Consider the following 19,785-nt stretch of genomic DNA (forward strand, 5'->3'; position numbering starts at 1 on the left):
TCTTACTCCTAAAGTGGTTCTCCTGGCAACATTCCCAAACTTGGTGAATAAAGTTACCACACGTCCATCACTGAATCAAAAATCAGAGACTTCTTTGATTCCTCTTTCTTCTTAACCCCTCATGTAGACAGGCAGACAGCTCTTGAGAAGTCTCCCTGTTTTCATAGTTCTGAAATCCATTCACTCCTCTTCATTTCGACTGCCTCTTCATTTGTGTGGGTCCCCTTTTCTTTCTGTCCTGGACAACTGAGACATTCTTTCATTGGTCTCCTGCCACCACTCGTACCCATACATCAATTCTTTTTCCACTGTTGCTAGAGTAATCTTTCTAAAATGGAAAACTGAACATAATGAATGAGTCATGCCCTAAATGGTGGATTCCCTCACACATGGTTTGTCTTTTACCAGACTCCTGTTTATCATCCTGGTTCCATGACTCACCCCTCTGCCCCTTATACACTCAGAACTGAATGAATTCTCCAAGTAAGCCAGATTCATGTTTAGGTTTGTTTTTCCCTTCTGTCTCTCTCTTCCTCTTTTTCTTCCTTCTTCTTCCTTCCCCTTCTCTCTTCTCTCCCTCTCTTCCCATCCCCCATTCTGTCCTTCCCTTTCCTCTGCCTCCCTGTCCTCTTACAGCCCATGCACTCCCTTCAGTGGGTATAACTATTTACTCGTTGTTTCTCCACCACTCCCAAGTGCCTACTCTAAACCTTGTGAGGTCTAAGACCGTCTCTTGCTTCTTTGTATCCAGAGATGGGCACACTTCCTGGCACTTCGTAGCTGTACAAAAATTTCATTTGTAATAAGAGTCTGAGCCAAGAAAGCAATTACTCAAGTAAGTAAAGGTAGTTGACCTTTATCTAAGTGATGATCACAACTTAACTTTTGTTACTACTATTTTTGGCATTTTTTTTTTCTTAAGAGGCTAAATCATGCACTAAGTTCCTTCCTCCTCTGTGTTATCCATCCATGGTGAACAAAAATGCTGACAGAACTAGACAACCAAATCCAGGCAACTTCTAGAGGCAGTGTGGGGAACTGCAGCAGGAGGAAATGTCTCCAGGTGGGCCTTAAAGACACACACATTTGCAGTCACAGCTGGTGGTCCCTTGGCTTCCCAACCTCATCTAGCCCAGGTTCGTTGACATAAATATCACTGAAAAAAAAAAAGAGCTTCTTTCTTGATATACCCTTTATTTCTCCTGGGAAATAAATAACTACACACTACATCTACAGCTTTTCAAAGAGGTCCAGCCAACAACACACCATAATTTAAACGAGTACCATAAAAAAGGCTGTATAATTTATACTTTAATACACCTGACTTAGAAGAAAAAGTACTATAATTTAAAACATGACCTAAACCCAGGAAAAAAAATTGAAATGAATCTTCCTAGACCCAGAGGTATCCAAAACAAACAAACAAACAAACAAAAACAAAAACCCTCATTCTCCATCTAGATCATTAAAAACATTACAGACTTTAAAAACTCACAGAGAAAGATTTGATTTTGCTTTTAGTTTCTTTCCAGTTTCTTCTTTTGAAAGGCATGTATCACTTTTATAAACAAAAAGAGGTATGACTACACGCTTCGTAAAATTTCATTCTTACCCTTCAAACTTCTGAAATATGATGTATGAGCTTTCTCCTTCATAGGGCTTGAAATCCACACAGGACTTGAGGCGGAACATTTCAAAGGCATAAAGAATGGCTCCTTTGGCATTCAGCCCTGCAGAAATCAGTAAAAATATCAACGAGCATTACTTAGATCTTAGATAATATACATAACATAGTTGGAGAAAATCTTGCCGGCACATGAAATCCACAGAGGTCCAGGATATATTTTTTGGTAGTAAGCAGATTCCTTGGAAACTAAAACTATAAAACTAGTCACATATATAAACATTATTTATGACCTTTAAATACACAATGTTAATATACTAACAAAGTAAGAATATACTTGTGTGTGTAGCTGAACAAAATTATGAACTCCCTTCCTCATTTCCTCCCTTCCCCTTCCCAACTCAAGGGGAGATCCTGAGGGCACTGCCCCAGCAGAGTTAAGCCACAGAGCAGAAGACAGAAGGGACTGCAAGCCATTTCTCTCTCCTGAGTGAATAAAGCATCCAGAGAGAAGCAGTGAGAATGGTGTGTACACCAGTCTAAAAAGATACACCCTCTTGCAGGTGGAAGAGAGCAGAGATTAGAGAGGTGTATGGGGTCTGAAGGCACATGGAGCACAGATGGTCTGTCACCCTGTTTCCCTGCAAGACCCCTGGGGAGATGGCAAAACTACAGGTAGCCCTGAAAACAACCTTGGAAAAGATTTTTATGACTCAGTCTTAGATCCAAAGCAGCAGAAGCCTAATGGATCTGAAGTGGCTAGAACAGTAGATGCTTACCAGTAACCTGTAGGTTAGGACCAGTGACCAAATGTCTTTTCTTTCCCCTAACATGCACGTGCCGTGGCATTGCACAAGACAAGCGTGAGGTGGGGAGGAAAGATACTCCAGAGGAACAGAGATTACGTTTCACTTAGTATGTGGTTTTGGTTTTTTTTTTTTCTCCTCCCATCAACTCACTGAAGGTGGAACTCTAAGTTGAAATTTAAGCTCAGTTATATAAAGTTAAATTGTATTTGTTGTATGTTTGATTTTGTGCACTCTCTCAAAGAGTTTATAATTCTTGGCAGTTTACCAAGTACTTACTTTATGTTTTCCCGGCCCTTATTTCATTTAATAAACCATGAAATTGGAGATTCCATAGTTCAGATGTCATAGAATTATACTAAGGTCATTAAATAAATCAGTGGAATGATCAGTAAATGACTTGTGGACACAACATGGGTAACAACAAGAGTATGCATTAGGCCTACTGAAAGACTTTTATGAAATTTTATCTATTCTTTGTGGCATCTAGAATATGAATATTTATACCCAAGACAGATTAATTGTCACAAAAGTTTAAGAAAATAGACCAGAGACAATGTAACTGGGGCAAAATATTTGCAAAATACAAATCTGACAAAAGACTTGTGTCTAGAATACATAAAGAACTACAACTCAAAGGAAAATAGACAAATAAACTTTTTTAATGGTCAAAATATTTAAGCCGGTATTTCACAAAGGAAGACATACAAATGACCAATAATCAAACAAAAAAGAAAGTGAAACAACAATAAATAAACTAAAACAACCATTAAATACCACTACATGTCCACCAACATGGCTAAAATTGAAAAGATTAACAACACGAATATTGGCAAAGATGTGTAGTAAATGAACTTTCATTCATCGTTCATGGAAGTTTGTAAAATGGTACAAGCACTTTGAAAGAGATCCAACACTAAACCTACCTCTATATTATAACCCAGCAATTTCACTTTAGATGTTTACACCAGAGACATAAAAACATATATTCAAAACGGGAATGTACAGGAATGTTCATAGTAGCTTTAGTCTTAATAACTCAAGCACAGAATCAACCCAAGTGGCTATCAATAGGGGATCAGTTGAACACGCTGTGATATTCTGTATTCAAGCAATGGAATACCACTCAATAATAAGAAGGAACAAATTACTGATGTCCACAACACTGGTGAATCTCGAAAACATTTTACTGAATAATCAAAAAAGGAATAAAAAATGATTCTATTTTGTATGAAATTCTAAAACAGGCAAAACTCACCTATGATTAAAACAATGAAAAAGTTATTTCTGGAAGGGTGAGAGTACTATGAAAGTAGGTGGGAGAAATTTCTGGGTTAATAAAAGGGCTCCATATCTTAATAGAAGTTGTATGAATATTATTACATTGTATAAGTGTAATGTATAAATTATAAGGTGTCTAAATATTTTAAAACTCATTGAACTGTACACTTAAGACTCCATGCATTTTACTGTATGTACATTTTACATTAAAAAGAACCATAAACAAACATTAAACTTTAGTTAAAGATACATATGCTGCAGTGTTTGGGGTAAGGCACACTGGTCCATGAAATTTACTTTGAAGTGTGTCAGGAAGAGAATGTATTGATAGAAGGATACAAGGATGGACAGGATGGTTCCATAAGATAGAGCAAATGTAGCAGAATGATGTTTGTATAATGTAGGTTGATGAGTACACGAGTGTTCACTGCACAGTTGTTTTATATATTTAAAATTTTTCATAATAAAATGTGGAAAAGAAAAAGACAATAATTACAAACTTTAAAGAAGGGGAAAATACCTGTTAAATTCTATTTCCAGTGGGGGGGAAAAATGCCCTTCAAAATGAAGGCAATAAAGAAGTTATTTTGGAGAAAGAAGAGAATTTGTCACCAACAGTTTTAATCTATAAGAAATGCTAAAGGAAGGGGCAGCTGGGTGGCTCAGTCAGTTAAGCATCCAACTCTTAATCTAGCTCAGGGCTTGATCTCAGTGTTGTGAGTTCAAGCTCCATGTTGGGCTCCATGCTGGTTATGTAGCCTACTCAAAAAGAAAAAAAATATATTGCTAAAGGAAGTTCTTTAGGCTAAAGAGAAATGACACCACATAGAAACTTAAATCTCCAGGAAGAGTGAACAACACCAGAAATTCCAAGTATAAAAGTAAATATAAAGACTACTTTTCTTCATTAATTACATTAAGTGACAACTGATTAAAGCAAAAAAATGATAACACTATTATGAGGTTTATAAAATATATAGTTGAAAAGTATAAGCCAACAATAATACAAAAGAAAGGGTTACAAATGGAATTATTGTGGTGTAAAATGCTTACATTTTATGCAAAATGGCATAATATTAAGTCTAAGTACACTGTCACATGTTAAGGTTACAAATTGTAATCCCTACAGCAAAACCTTTCAAAATAATACAAAGGGATTGAGCTAAAAAACCACTACAAGAACCAAATGAAATATTAAATTGTTGGATCTAATCAAAAGAAGCCAGAAAAAGAAGAAATAAAAGAAAAATAGAAGGCAAATAATAACTGATAGTTCTAAATCAAACTATATCAATTATTACATTAAATATAAATAAGGGAAGAGAGGAAAAAATAAAACAGGATGAAACCAGAGAGGGAGACAAACCATAAGAAACTCATAATCTTAGGAAACAAACTGAGGGTTGCTGGAATGGAGGAGGGTGGGGGGGATGGGGTAACTGGGTGATGGACATTGGAGAGGGTATGTGCTGTAATAAGCACTGGCTATTATATAAGACTGATGAATCACAGACCTGTAACCCTGAAACAAATAGTACATTATATGTTAATTAATTGAATTCATATTAAAAAATAAATAGAAAAAATTAAAAATTAAAACTGAAAAAAAGTAAATAGACCAAATGTTTCAATTGAAATTCAGAAGTTGATACAGTGGATAAAAATGTGGGACCCAGGGGCACCTGAGTGGCTCAGTGGGTTAAAGCCTCTGCCTTTGGCTCAGGTCATGATCCAGAGTCCTGGGATCCAGCCCCGCATAGGGCTCTCTGCTCAGCAGTGAGCCTGCTTCCTCCTCTCTCTGTGCATGCCTCTCTGCCTCCTTGTGATCTCTGTCTGTCAAATAAATAAATAAATAATCTTAAAAAAAAAAAAACTGTGGGACCCAGATATATACTGCCTAAAAAAGAGACATTTAAATATAAAGACAACGATAGGTTAGGAATAAAAAACTAAAAAAGATACACAGTGAAAACACTAAGTTTAAAAAAAAAACTGGTATAGCTATATTTAAATTAGACAAAGTAGACTTCAAAATAAAGAGGATTACCAGACATAAAGAGAAATTTCCCTAAACAATAGGTCAATTTAGCAAGATGATAGAGTAATGTACTTGTCCAAAGGAGCAGTTTCATGAAAATGCTAAAAGAATAAATAAACACACAATTATAGTTATTAACAACTCTCTCTCAGTAGCAGATAAAACTATCCAAAACTCCTTGCAGATAAAAATATTTGAACAACACAATCACCTTGACCTATTTGACTTGGATAAAATAACACACCCACACCAGCCAAATATAAGTTCTTTTCCAGCACACATGGATCAGTCACAAAGATAGGCCACAAAATATGTCTCAGTAAATTTCAAAAGACCAAAATCGTATAGAATATGTTCTCTGACCTCAACAAAATCAAACTAGAAATCAATAATACAATATCTAGAAGCGCTATAGACACTTGTAAATTTAAAAAATACACTTCTAATTGACCCATGGATTTCAAAAAAATGCAACAGGTATTAGAACATATCTAAACTTTAGTGAAGATACAACCATATCAAAATTTGTGGAGAACAGTTAAAGCAGAACTTCAAATAAAATTTACAGCTTTAGATGCCATATTATAACATATTTTATTAGAAAAATGAAAGTTTAAAGTCAGTGATATAAATTTCCACCTTTAATCCAAAAAAGAAGAGCAAAATAAACTGGAATTAAGTAGAAGAAAGGAAATAATAAAGACAAACAAAAAGCAACCAAATAGAAAGCAGAGAAGAAAGGGAAAATTAGCAAGTCAAAAGTTACTTCTTTGAAAAGATTAATAAACAAATACACTGCCTAAAAAACAAAAACAAAACAACAAACAAAAAGGAAAGTCACAGACTGACAGAAATTATTTAAGATATCTATCTACCTATCTCTGACAAAGGACTTCATCCATAGTATATGAAGTTCTTCTACAAATAATGAAAAAAACAATACAATTAAAAAAGCATAATAAGAGTTGAACAGACATTCCGTAAAAGAACATACACAAATGACCAATAGCACATGAAAATGTGGGAAATACCATTAGTCATTAGGGAAATGCAAATTAAAATCACAGTGAAGGGGCGCCTGGGTGGCTCAGTGGGTTAAAGCCTCTGCCTTCAGCTCAGGTCATGATCTCAGGGTCCTGGGATCGAGCCCCGCATCTGGCTCTCTGCTCAGCAGGAAGCCTGCTTCCTCCTCTCTCTGCCTGCCTCTCTGCCTACTTGTGATTTCTCTCTGTCAAATAAATAAAATCTTAAAAAAAAAAAAAAAAAAAAAAAAAAAAAAATCACAGTGAAATTCCATTTTGTAACCACCAGAATGTCTACAATTAAAAAAGATTAATTCCACCTATGCTATTGAAAATGTGGAGCAAATGGGACATAGCTACATTGCTTGTGAGAGTGAAAAATGGTATAGCCACTTTGGAAAACTGCTTGGCATTTTTTACTAAAGTTAAACATATACTTGCCATATAATCAAGCAATTCTATTTCTAGACATTTGCTCAAGACAAATAATAATTATATATATATATATATATATATATATATATATATATATATCTTGGCACAACCCAATATCCATCAACTGAAAAATGGATGAACAATTGCCCTATTACTGAGTAGTAAAAAAAAAAAAAAAATTAACTACTGGTCTACAATGATATGGAAAAACATCAAAAACATGTTACGCAAAAGAATCCAGATACAAAAGAGTAAACACTGAAGGATTCTATTTATCTAGACACTAATTGATAGGGAGAAAAATTAGAATGGTAGTGTCTTGGAGAGGAGGGTAGGGATTGGCTGGAAACAATCACATGGAAATTTCTGGAGTGACGGGAGATTGGGTCACATACGTATGTGCATTTATTGAAAGCCATTGACTTTTACAGAGTTGTGTATTTTACTCTGGGTAACTTTAATTTTAATTTAAAAATTGTATACAAATATGAAACTCTACAATGTCTGCTTTCTACAATGGTATAGACCCGGGCATCTGCCCTTATTTTAAAACTGAAGGTGATTCTCACGTGGTGCTGAGAACCACCACTGTGTCCTTACTATTGTTACCTTATTTCAGGCCACCTGTCTTCCATCTTTCTCTCTTCATCAGTCACCAGTGTACAGCTAAAGACACCTGCTACTCAAGCGGGCCCAGCAGACTGAAAGCATCAGCATCATCTGGGGGACTGTCCAGAATCCGAGACCCAGACCCTGATCTACTCCACAGTTTCAGAAGATCCTCAGGGGAGCCTTATGCACACAAAAGTCTGAGAGGCACAGACTAACGCCTCACAGAGGCCTGGTGAAGCTTCAACCAAATATTAGGTGAAGGCACATGTCCAGCACATACTGGTGTGCCTATGTCTTGAGGGAAGGGGGTGCTGGCGTAGGTGCGACAGGTAGGAAGAAAAATTGTAGTGGGGGAAAGTACCCTCGCAAAAGTTGACCTTTCTTAAATCACATTCCAGTGAATATGGGTGCTCTGTGAATTGGCAAAGGTGTGGGCAACGCTGGGGAATGGGAATAAAACAACAAATTTCCAAAAGATTCCAAAAGAGAACAACAGCATTTGTATATATCTAGCTGTCCTCCAGGGAAGGGACCAGCATTACTAACAGTGATGGAAAATATTGAAACATAAGCTGTGCCTCCTGAGGGCGCAGCCTAGCAGTGCATTAAGATGGAGCCAGCTTGTCCCAGCTTCCCCTCTCCTCTGATTCACATCTGTGTGAGATGGGCCTCGTGGGCATTGCCTCATCTGGCTGCCCAACTGTCAGTCACCAACTTGGGGTCAGCTAGTGTCCACTCATGGCTTTGAATAGTCATTTATTTCTCCCAAGTATTATTCCCAACAATGAGTGAACTATGACTTAACCAGTCCTTCATCGTGAGAGAGAAAAGAATTGAAATTATTAATACTGAGGAACAAGAGCTCCTAGCATGGGAAATATAGATTTTTTCTAGCTCTCAAAAGTGTGGAATGTTTGTCTCCTAACAAAAGGAGATGAAATCAGGATGCTGAAAATCTACGTAGATTCACCCAAACTATTACTTAAAGCGTAAACTTGTCGTGGTTGTGAAGCTAAATTATATTTCATTGCATTTTTGTTCTTTGGGGGCGCTTTTGGTTTTATTCAGACATTAATGTGTTCTGTACTTTTAAACTTATTATTTGATACTCTGTAACTTTTAAAATTACTATGCGATGCACTGTATGTCAGACTCGTTAAGTAGCACTGGGTGAATATAAGGTCATGCCTTTCATCCCATGGGATAAAGAATTATCAGGGCTTGGAAACCCCCATATGCATTGGTGTTACTCCCAATCTGAAACCTATGAACTGGAGGAGTGCAGAGGTAGAAGAGCAAAGCCCAAAACTCCTAATTAAAACAATTAATATTACCCAGATTGTCAGCCAGAATGTAAGGAATGGGGAACTTCCACCTGGTGCTAGGGTCTCTCAGGCCATTTCTGGAGTTCTGTGGAAAAAGACAAAGATGACTGGGAAGGTGAGTCCTCTAAGCCCCCTGGCTTCTGTCTTCGCTAAACTTTCACACCACAAACAACCTATCATACAATTCAAACAATAGCATTTGTATTCTGATTGTACAACAATACAAGTTCATCACAGACAATTTGGAAACTTCAGAGAAATCATTGAGAACAAAACTTCAAAGATCTGTAATCTCCAAAAACTGAGATTGCCACTTTAAACATATTGGTGCATTTCCTTCTCTCTTTACTTGCTAGGAAAATTGGGTGAACAAGTAATGTGATAATTATAGATTCTTTGTACTGTTTGCTAATTTTCCATCTGTTTTTGTCATCATCAACCAAAGGGGAAGCCCTTGTGGGCACAGATGATAGATTAGGTTCTTTCATGTCTTCCACAGTGTCTAGCCCAGGGCTGGACACAGCAGAGCCTCCCAGTCATAAAAAACAGCTAGTCCTGAGGAATATTAATTGTGTCCTTGGGAGATACTCACCTGCAGGAGGATGTCTCCTTGAAAGAGGTCCAAGCCCGCAGCTAGACACAGATTGAAAAAAAAAGAAAGAAAGAAAGAAAGAAATATTTGAACGAGTGTTACTAAATGCATTTCTCATAATAAAATTAATATTTTCCATTTCCAAACTTTGCATTGTTAATCTTTGGTCAACATCTTTTCCAAACAATGCTAAATTCCCTCTGAGTAAATGTAAATAGCCCATCGATATCATGTATTTTCACATCCTCTGTCTTCATTTTGGAATAAGAAAACTTGTCCAAGAATCTTAAAAGTAAGAAGTGAGTTAGGAGGGATCTTTTTGATCATCGACTCCAAACCTCTTACTTTAGGGGGGCACAAGGGAGTCTTGAGACAAGAAGTAATGCACGGGGTCATCAGCAGTTGAGTGGGCTTGAGAACTCCTGACCTCCTATCCAGTGCCCTTTCTGCTATCGTTCTGTCCCTCTTCGTGACTCTAGGTAAATGGGTTGGTTTTGCTCTGTCCCATGAAAAAACAATGGTACCCTCTAAAAGCCAAGTTCGAGATAATGCCCTTGCAATAAAGACCAGGCAAATATGGATGGATCCACTCAAACTATCTCCAGATACCTGCTATCAGGAGCTTAGCATGATAAACTTTCTCCCTTATGGTATTCCTTGATTCTGGCCTCATAGTGTTTTGCAAATAGAATTCTTAAAAGGGAAAATCAAGGGAAAAATTTATGAGCATTTAAAAGAATGTCTCTTTTTATGACATCCCTCATGTTTGACAAACAACCTTCCCTGTAAATAACAAAGTACTTCAAACAAGGTCAGGGGATTCACTTAATTCTGAGAACAGCACCTGATTTACAGCGGGGAAATCTAGCTAAAGAATTATCACCACTGCCTCACATGGTAACAGAGGTACCATTTGGCCAAGCTGATGGCTCATTCATGGTAAATGACATCATTGGGGTTTTAGGTCTTAGGAGAAATCATGGTTTCCCTTGCTAATGACTAACTAAGGTATCACGATCCCTTTCCCCATGCCCTTATTTCTTAAGCTCCATAAACCTCACCTATGTACATGAAAATGGCACAATTAAACAAAAACAAATGCCCCGTGGGCATTAGGACCCAGGTTTTGAATTGCCTTTTCAGTAGGAGTAATACATACTAATCTATCCATACTCAGGCTCAGGCTTGCCATGAACAAACACATGCATTTTCTGACACAGGCCTGGTTTAGGAATGGAGGTGATAGCTGGGCTCTTCTAGAGTGACGTGAACAAGCTCATTTAGACCTTGGCCACCAGGCTGGTCAGTGTAGATGGGGTCATGGAGGGGTAAGAGAGTGCCACAGTTGGTAGCGGGGAAGCACATCCCAAAGAAGCACATATCAGCTAAAAATAAGCCTCAGGAGGGGTGCCTGTGTGGCTCAGTCAGTTAGTTGGGCATCTGACTCTTGATTTCGGCTCGGGTCATGATCTCAGAATTGTGGAATAGAACCCCTGTCCCTGGACCCTGCTCTCTCTCCCTCTGCCTACCCCATCCCCCAGTTCACCTGCAAGAGTACATATGCACTCTCTTTCTAAAGAATAAAAGAATTTTTTTAAGATTTTATTTATTTATTTGACAGACAGAGATCACAAGTAGGCAGAGAGGCAGGCAGAGAGAGAGGAGGAAGCAGGCTCCCCGCTGAACAGAGAGGCCGACGCGGGGCTTGATCCCAGGACCCTGGGATCATGACCTGAGCCGAAGGCAGAGGCTTTAACCCACTGAGCCACCCAGGTGCCCCTAAAGAATAAAAATTTTTTAAAAAGAAGCCTCAGGAGATTTACTAACCAGTTTGCTCAGGCAGCATATACTTATTAAGCTCCTACTGTGTGCTAGACTTCGGTCTACATACTAGAGATATAGCAGAGAATAAAACAAAGACTTCAGGAGGTGACATTCTTGACTGGAAAGGGAGGAGAGACAAATAAATAAATGTTAAGTAGCAGATAGTGTAACAAGCAATAATAATTTTAAAAAGAACAGTAGGGGAGAAAAGTGGTGAGAGTTAGGGAGTTTGATATTTTATAAAGGGTGGTCAGGGAAGTTCCTTGGAGAAGGTGGCATTGAAGCAGAAATCTGATGGAGTGGGGAATAAAGGAAGAGTATGGAGGGCAAAGGCAACAGCAAATAGAAATGAGGCAGGGGGCCCCTGGGGGGCTCATTCCTTTAAGTGACTGCCTTTGGCTCAGGTCATGATCCCAGAGCCCTGGAATCCAGCTCAGTAGGGAGTCTGTTTCTCCCTCTCCCTCTTGCTTTGTGTCTTTTCTCTCTCTCCCTTCCTCAAATAAATAAATACAATCTAAAAAAGAAGAGGAGGAGGGGGGGAGGGGGGGAGGGGGAGGAGGGAAGGGGTGGAGGAGGAAGAGGAGAAAAGAAATGAGGCAGGAAAGCCTTAGAGCAACATTCCAAACTTTAGCATAAGAATCTCCTGAGAGTTTGTTAAACCCAGACTGCTGACCCCCACCTTCAGGGTTTTTCAAGTCAGCAAGTCTGGGACAGGGTCCAAGAATTTTCACTTCTAACCAGTCTCCCGTGATGCTGATGCTTCCAGTGGGGAGGGGAGAGAGACACACTGAGAACCACCTTTGTAGAGGAACAGCTAGGAGATCAGGGTGGCTGGAGAGCCCAAGTAAAGAGAGGAGAGAGCAGTAAGAAGTGAGATCAAACGGCTGGCCAGGGTCAGCTCATCTTTAATGTACAGGGAATCAGCTGGGGTCCATCAACATGCAGGTGCTGAGATGAGACCAAAGATTCTGTATTTCTAGGAAACTCTTGGGTGGTAAAGGTGAAATAGACCTGTGGAACACACCTTGGGAATTAAGGTTCTAGGGACTTTGTTCTGCACTGGAATGACGTCAGTCAGCACTGGCCAGTGATGGAAGACTGGAAGATTGGATAAGAGAAGTGACATGGCCTAAATCCTATCAGAAGAAATGCTCTGCCTACTCTGAGCCATATCCTGCGTGGGGTAAGGGCAGAAAGGCAAGACCAGTTACAAGGTTGCCAGACATGGCCAGACCAGATGGCTTGGACAGGAACAGGAAAAGAGAAAGTGCTGAGCAGTCACAACCCATGATATAATTTGATGTTAGATCTAATATCATTTGCTGATAGATGGCGTGTACCTTGAGAGGAAGATAAGACTCAGAGGTTCTGAGCCTCTGGATCTAGAAGGGGGGAATTGCTTTTACTGAAATGAAGACTGAAAGCCACAATCCTTGGCTAGAGGCTAAACTGTGAGGCATGGAGAGAAGAAGAGGAAAAGGTAACAATTCCCTCTCTTTGATTTTCCCTGAACAGTTTTTATGATATAGAAACTGGCTATATGGCCAACCCTAACAATTGTGGAAGCTGGATTGGAAAGACCTAAAAAAGAGGGAAAAACCCACATAGTAAAATTTCTTCATTAGAGTCACAACTCAGAAGAAGCATTAACAATGGCTCTAAGGTTAAAAAAAAAAAAATTACTTGATCTAGACAAATAAGGATGAGATCAGGAAAACTCTCATTCTAGTCCCAACCCAGTTTTAAACTCTCAGATCCTCTCAAATCCATATATACCTTGATTGCCTGACACTAAAAACAGATCATTTGAAGCCTGGCCAAAGACTTGGGGCCCATTCACCCATTTACCTTACCAAACTATTTCTTTTTTTTTTTTTTTTTTAAAGATTTTATTTATTTATTTGACAGAGAGAGATCACAAGTAGACGGAGAGAGTAGGCAGAAAGAGAGAGAGAGAGGGAAGCAGGCTTCTTGCTGAGGCTTCTTGCTGAGCAGAGAGCCCGATGTGGGACTCGATCCCAGGACCCTGAGATCATGACCTGAGCCGAAGGCAGCGGCTTAACCCACTGAGCCACCCAGGCGCCCCCAAACTATTTCTTTAAAACCATTTCAAGATTTTCCAATTATGTATCATGGAGCCTGCCTTCCCTGTAAATGGGACAAAGTCAAAGAAATTCTACCCTTAGGTATGGATTTTTTCAGTTTTGTAGTCCTCCAATAGCACAGAGTTGAATCAGAAGACCTGGAGTGAGCCCCATCACTGCCATCTGTGATCTGGGCAGGTCACCTCAACCACAAAGAAATTCCTATCCCTTCCTGCAGAATGAAAACAGCCCTTACTCTATGGTAGTATTTGACAAATAAACATGCAATTGATAATAAAGCTTTTGTAGACCATATGGTTTTTAAGATCATGACTATGTTTGCAGCTTGCTAATCCTAACCAAAGATACCCAGAATGTAAAGTCTTCTCCCTCATTTTAGAAACAGAATGAGAGAGAAAAGAGATGATAACCCAGCTTCTCTCTCCTCTCAGTAATGGAGCAGATCGATGGAATTCTTCAAGAAAAATGTTTGTAGACAAGACATTGAAATGGAAACACCTTTACAACCTTCCCTAAGTCCTGAGCAAACAGGTGTTAATGAATATGATGCACCAGTAGAGGGGCTAGGGCTTCCCTCCACTAAATATAACCTTAGCATATACTACACATGTATACATACATACATATGCATGAGTATATGTAGCAAGTGAAATAATCATCCACTTTTCTTTTTTTTTTTTTTCAAAATAGAAACAGGAAAATCCACACTTTTTTTTTTTTCTGAGAAGTCTTTTTTTTTTTTTTAATTTATTTGACACAGTGAGAGAGACAAATCACAAGCAGGCAGAGAGGCAGGCAGAGAGAGGGGGAAGCAGCTCCCTGATGAGCAGAGAGCCCAATGTGGGGCTCAATCCCAGGACCCTGAGATCATGACCTGAGCCGAGGCAGAGGCTTAACCCACACAGGTGCCCCGAAAATCAATATTTTTATAAACAAAAATCATATGATGCATTTCTAGATCCATGGAACACTCACTAGTTCCTCTAAAAATTTGGTCTAACCATCATTCTCTTTCCACATTTCCATTTTTCAGAAACTGCAAATTCTAATGAAGTACCGATACATATTTCTCCCTTAAAGTTACCCAATACTCTATCATGAAGGTAAGAGCTTTACAGCAATTGTAGCACAAGATTTAAAAGTATTTCAAAGGGGCACCTGGGTGGCTCAGTTGGTTGAGCGACTGCCTTCGGCTCAGGTCATGATCCTGGACTTCCAGGATCGAGTCCCGAATCGGGCTCCCAGCTCCTTGGGGAGTCTGCTTCTCCCTCTGACCTTCTCCTCTCTCATGTTCTCTCTCACTCATTCTCTCTCAAATGAATAAATAAAATCTTTAAAAAAAATAAAATAAAATAAAAGTATTTCAAAGCATTAGTAAGGCAAAAATCGAACCCACCTAAATTGATTTCTGAAATATCCTTCTGCTCATGAAACTCTTCATCATGTTCTATTAAAAGTAGGAAACAAATTGTTATTAATCTTGATGAACGAAAGAAAGTTCAGAAAACACTCTATGCATTTCAGTTGATTCTTACCATTTCCTTTAGAGAGATGATTAATCTGGAAGAGAATGAACATACAGAAAATAGGTAACATATACTTGAATTAATATTTCTAAATATCCAGAAAAGCAGAACTCTACTTACTGATACAGCTGCTATGTGGGCAACAAACAAGATGAAAGAGAGAACACAAGTGAATTTCATCCAAACCATTGTTGCGAATGAACAGACTCGCCAAAGACAAAGACACCTTGTAATAAATGCTTTTTGGACCTTGCCCTGGCTGTCATCTTAGAAACTTTGACCCTCCCATATGTACCGTGGCATTAAAAAAAGTAACCAAAGAAAATGTCATTGACCCTTTTAAGGACAGATATCAAGTTTAACATAAAATCTCAAGCTCCCAAAAACTGGGAAAGTTTTGAAAAGGTTAATGCTGAGATGAGCATATAAAATCAGTAACGTTTCTGTACACCAGCAATAACAGTCCTTGATAGCATCAAAAACTGCTCGTATAACAGATAAAATATCCATTTCACAATAGAAATAAAAATAGTCTATAAAATAACCATAAAGTATTTAAATCCAATAAAGAATGAGTAAACACTTTATGGGAATATTTTAAGGGGATTATCAAAGGACATAAAAAAGAAAAAATGTCAGTTCAAATGCAAATGAAGTGCTACCTCAAACTCAGATTGGCCTAAATGAAGAAGGCTGGCCATACCAAGTGTCAACAAGAATGGGAGGGAACAGGAAATCTTACATACTGCCGGTAGACCAGCCATCTGATGCTATCCTGTAAATTGAAATGTGCATAGTTTATAAGTTAAAAAGGCGACTTCCAGGTATATACCCTAAAGAAATACACACATATGTATATAAAGTACCATATAACATATTCATCGTGGTATTTTTTTGTAATAGTAAAGAACTAGAAAAATTGTATTCATACTGGAAGAAAAGAATGGGGTATGCTCAGTCATGCACAGATAAATGTTCAACAATCACTTCTCAGAGGGAACAAGCCCTTATATGTAGTGTTTGCTGATTTCCAGGGTATAAAGGCCTCCACTGTGGTCAATTTCAAGCTACCAATGTCATGTTACTGAATGCGGGCTGGAAAGAGGTGTGCACTATGGGCCCTACCTGCCCAGCATGATACTGCGTGTACTTATATACCCTCCTACTCTTGCACACAAGAGGTATGAGAGTCTGCAGTATCAGGGCAATCTTCAAGGTCCAGGCCCTGCCTATCTCCACCTCAGACCTACTGTGTGGCCAGATAGGCCAGTCCTGTGGTCAGAAGAGCACTTTCTGTCAGAAAAGCATTTCCCAAGGCAAAACGTGGGGCTTCCTGAGCTATAAAATAGGAGGCATGACAGCCAGAGGCTCACCTCAAATGGGCTGAGGAGATCTGCGATGGCTTCCTTTCCACCATAGCCACAAACCGTGAGGTTGTAAGAGGGTGTAGAGAGCCATCTCCCATGATCTTCAACCACGGGAAGTCACCAGTGTTCATCAAAAGAACCTGAACTTGCCCAACAGCTAACAGGGCTTATGTCAGCAAATACAATCTTAATGATTAAAAAATGGTTGGGGACGGACTTGATGAACATGAACTTCATGAGAATAAATGGCTCTAAGTATATGGGAGGAACACCCAGGAGACTTTTAGTTCTTAAATGTAATTGAAAGAATAGATATCGTTCATTCTGGAGCCAGGAAGTAGGGGTTTAGGACTTTGCTGTTTTGTTTTCTAAAGAAAAGGGCAACACTCTTGCCTTGGTACCTTCCTGCTTAATCTCAGACTTTAGTTCTTCAAACAGGCAGTCAGAGGGCTGTTGAATTCTCTCCACCTTTCCCTGCCCCCGGATACGCCTTTATCTTTCCTTTCCTTCTCAAATTTACCTAAATGATATACTATAGCAACAGCTTTGGAGTCAGATGGACAGGAATTTAAATCCCACTTCTGCAGCTCACCAGATGGGCGGTTTTGAGCACCTGCTTTCCTCATGTAAATTGGGTAGTGGCGCCTATTTAATGGGATTAGTATAAGGATTCAGTGAGATAACCAAAGGAAAGCACAGGTGCAAGAGACAGAGGAAAGTTTGGGCAACTATGGCTCTTTCTGTCCATGCACACTGCCTTCTGGCAAAAGACAGGCAAGAAGAACACCGCGCTCAGCACACTTCTTACTCAGCCAAACGTCCATAATGGGATCATAGGTCTTCAACAAACATAACCTGTCCCAGGTGATTTTCATTTATGATCTTGACTCTGGGTGTTAATTAGTTACCAATGATTTGCAATCCTAGGCACTTTATGTCCCAAGGTGTCCAGTGAGCAAGGCTGGAGTCTTAAGTCCTGTGTTTGAAGAGTTTATGGCTTTGCAGTTCAAAGATAGATTAGGGACTTATTCATGGGGCAAGGGCCAGGTTTTATTTTCTGTACCTGCCCCAGGGTCTAGCACACGGTGGGCACTTACTAATCATGCTGGATGAAATACAGTAAAATATCATTTTCTTTGAAGCTATTGGATGTAGTGGTTTGCTTTGATCTCAGTGAGGATATTTTAGAAACTGACCAGTTGAGGGAGTGGTATAAAGATTGGAAGAGAGAAGCCATTGGCAGGTGGGAAAGGAACGCCCTCTCTTGTTGTCAGGCAGGCTCCAGCCTCATAAAAGCTGAGGCCAGGACCCCCTTGAGACTGGCCAAGTCTTATCCCTCCAGGCTCTTCTCAGGGATGTCCTCTGCCCTCTGCTTCATCCACTTGCTGCTTGCTGCTTCACTCACAGGGCTCCCCCTGAACAGACTATCAGACTATCAGTCAACCTCTGACACAACCGCCTTTGCTGTTCCTTTGGGTGATCAACATTTAAGAGGGGCTCAAAGGCGTTTAGAGCAAGAGTTGGTAAGCTTTTTCTGAAGGGTGTCAAAGACTAAATATTTTAAACTTTGTAGGTCATGTGGTCCTTGTGGCAACCATTTAACTCTACTGTTGTAGCTGGAGAGCAGCCGTAGATGATAACATAAAGGAATGAGCATGGCTGCGTTCCAATAAAACTTTATTTACAAAAACAGATCAAGGGCCAACAGGTAAATCACCCATGATTCCTGGGTTTTAGAGGACAGACACCCTAGGCAGTGGAGATTGGAATAACAATTATATCAGACATTGGAGCGGCAGCAACGGGTGTGTACATAGTTTTTCCTGTGGGCCGGACACTGTTGGGAGGATTTAAAGCGTATTATACATTTAGTCCTCACAACAATTCTATGAAGCAGGCACTACTATTATGCCTGTTTTAAAGGTTAAAAAACTGACACAGAAAGATTGAGAAACCTGCCCAAAGCCACACAACTCCTGGCAATGTTTCTAGAATACCACCTGAGAGGCAGCTCTCTCTGCCTACAGCTGGCTGGAGGAGCCCAGGGGCGAGGCCTCCGCCACCAAGCTTCAACATGCAGGCCCCATGTTCCATAGCATCCATCTCCACCATTTACTAAGAAGACTCAGCCCATAGGAAAACAGTTCTCAAGCTATAGGGTCTTTCAAACTCCCCTGGAAAGTACGTTAAATCACAGATTCCTGGGCCTGGAATTTGGAAATTCCAATTCAGGTCAGGGCTGAGAGCCAGGAATCTGCATATTCAATAAACACTCTCATGATTCCCATGCAGACCATCTCTGGAATTCCCTGTGATAAACAGGGCTCTAGCAAGTTGACGTTAACCAGATGCTTCCACTCTGATTGCGCTTAGCAGTTAGCTTGCCCCCAGTTTCTTTTTTATAGGAAAACCAAAAGATCATAGCAGCCTCCAATTTCCTAGTGGGGATATGGAAGACATTAAGAATTAGAAAGATCTTCAGTGCAGAAATCCACTACAAAACACCTCTAGAAACATCCTCTCTGGGACGTAGCTTGAAAACTCACCTTTTGACAAGTATGAAGGTGAACCCTATGTGGGAAATGGAGACCCACTCACCTTTGCAGGCAACTCCATTTTGCACCGCACCAAGACCAATTCCAGCGGCCTATCCTGGAAAGCCAAGCAGAGACTTCCTACAGTCCTGGGCACCGAGATCCCTGATGAGCTCTTCTCCGTGCCCAGGTGGGCATTCAGTGGATTTGCCTTCAGCTTTTCCTCCTTTATGGAACCTAAAGAGCACGTGGTCACCCATATTTCATGCTTCAGGGAAGAATCAGACAGGAGGCTTACTTCATTTTCTGCCAATTCTTTTCCCACTTATTGAGCCCTTGTAGAGTACTTGCCATCAAAACAGACTCAGTGGAGAGCTACAGATTGCCTCCTGATTTTAGAAAAAGTCTATAACCTCTGCTAATCACAAGGGTCATCACTGCCCAAGATTGATGATGGCATCTGGGAGAAAGACCAAACACATGGGAACTGTTGAGTAAAGGGGAAGCCACAGTTGGGAATGGGCTTTCCTTTGAAAGGAAATACTATTCTAAAGAGAAAGAGGTCCAACTGTTTTCTACTGTCAAATGCCAAAACCAAAACAATTGAGCAATAAATTTGACATCTTGTATTCAAGGGAAAACGGTCCACAGATTGGGGGAGCACTGTGTCTCATAAGCAGTGGAATGCTATTCC

General features: G+C 39.7%; 1 protein-coding gene across 3 annotated transcripts in view; it reads right to left on the minus strand.

Annotated features, from left to right (window-relative positions):
* The window catches only part of MEP1A (meprin A subunit alpha), a 37,424-nt gene extending 22,012 nt beyond the window's left edge, over positions 1–15,412 (minus strand). The window contains exons 1-6 of one of the 3 annotated variants that reach the window (XM_047734880.1): positions 15,311–15,412; positions 15,200–15,224; positions 15,061–15,111; positions 9,736–9,776; positions 9,153–9,228; positions 1,613–1,730 (exon numbers count right to left, since the gene is read on the minus strand). In XM_047734880.1, the coding sequence (XP_047590836.1) occupies positions 1,613–1,730; positions 9,153–9,228; positions 9,736–9,776; positions 15,061–15,111; positions 15,200–15,224; positions 15,311–15,379 (380 nt within the window). In that variant the 5' untranslated portion in view covers positions 15,380–15,412. Of the gene's footprint in view, positions 1–1,612; positions 1,731–5,758; positions 5,851–7,815; positions 7,857–9,152; positions 9,229–9,735; positions 9,777–15,060; positions 15,112–15,199; positions 15,225–15,310 lie in introns of those variants that run through there. The other 2 variants (XM_047734882.1, XM_047734881.1) reach the window with 2 other exon arrangements.
* Between the last annotated feature and the right edge of the window lie 4,373 nt (positions 15,413–19,785).

The sequence above is a fragment of the Lutra lutra genome, chromosome 6, assembly GCF_902655055.1.
Source record: "Lutra lutra chromosome 6, mLutLut1.2, whole genome shotgun sequence".
Lineage (NCBI taxonomy): Eukaryota > Metazoa > Chordata > Mammalia > Carnivora > Mustelidae > Lutra > Lutra lutra.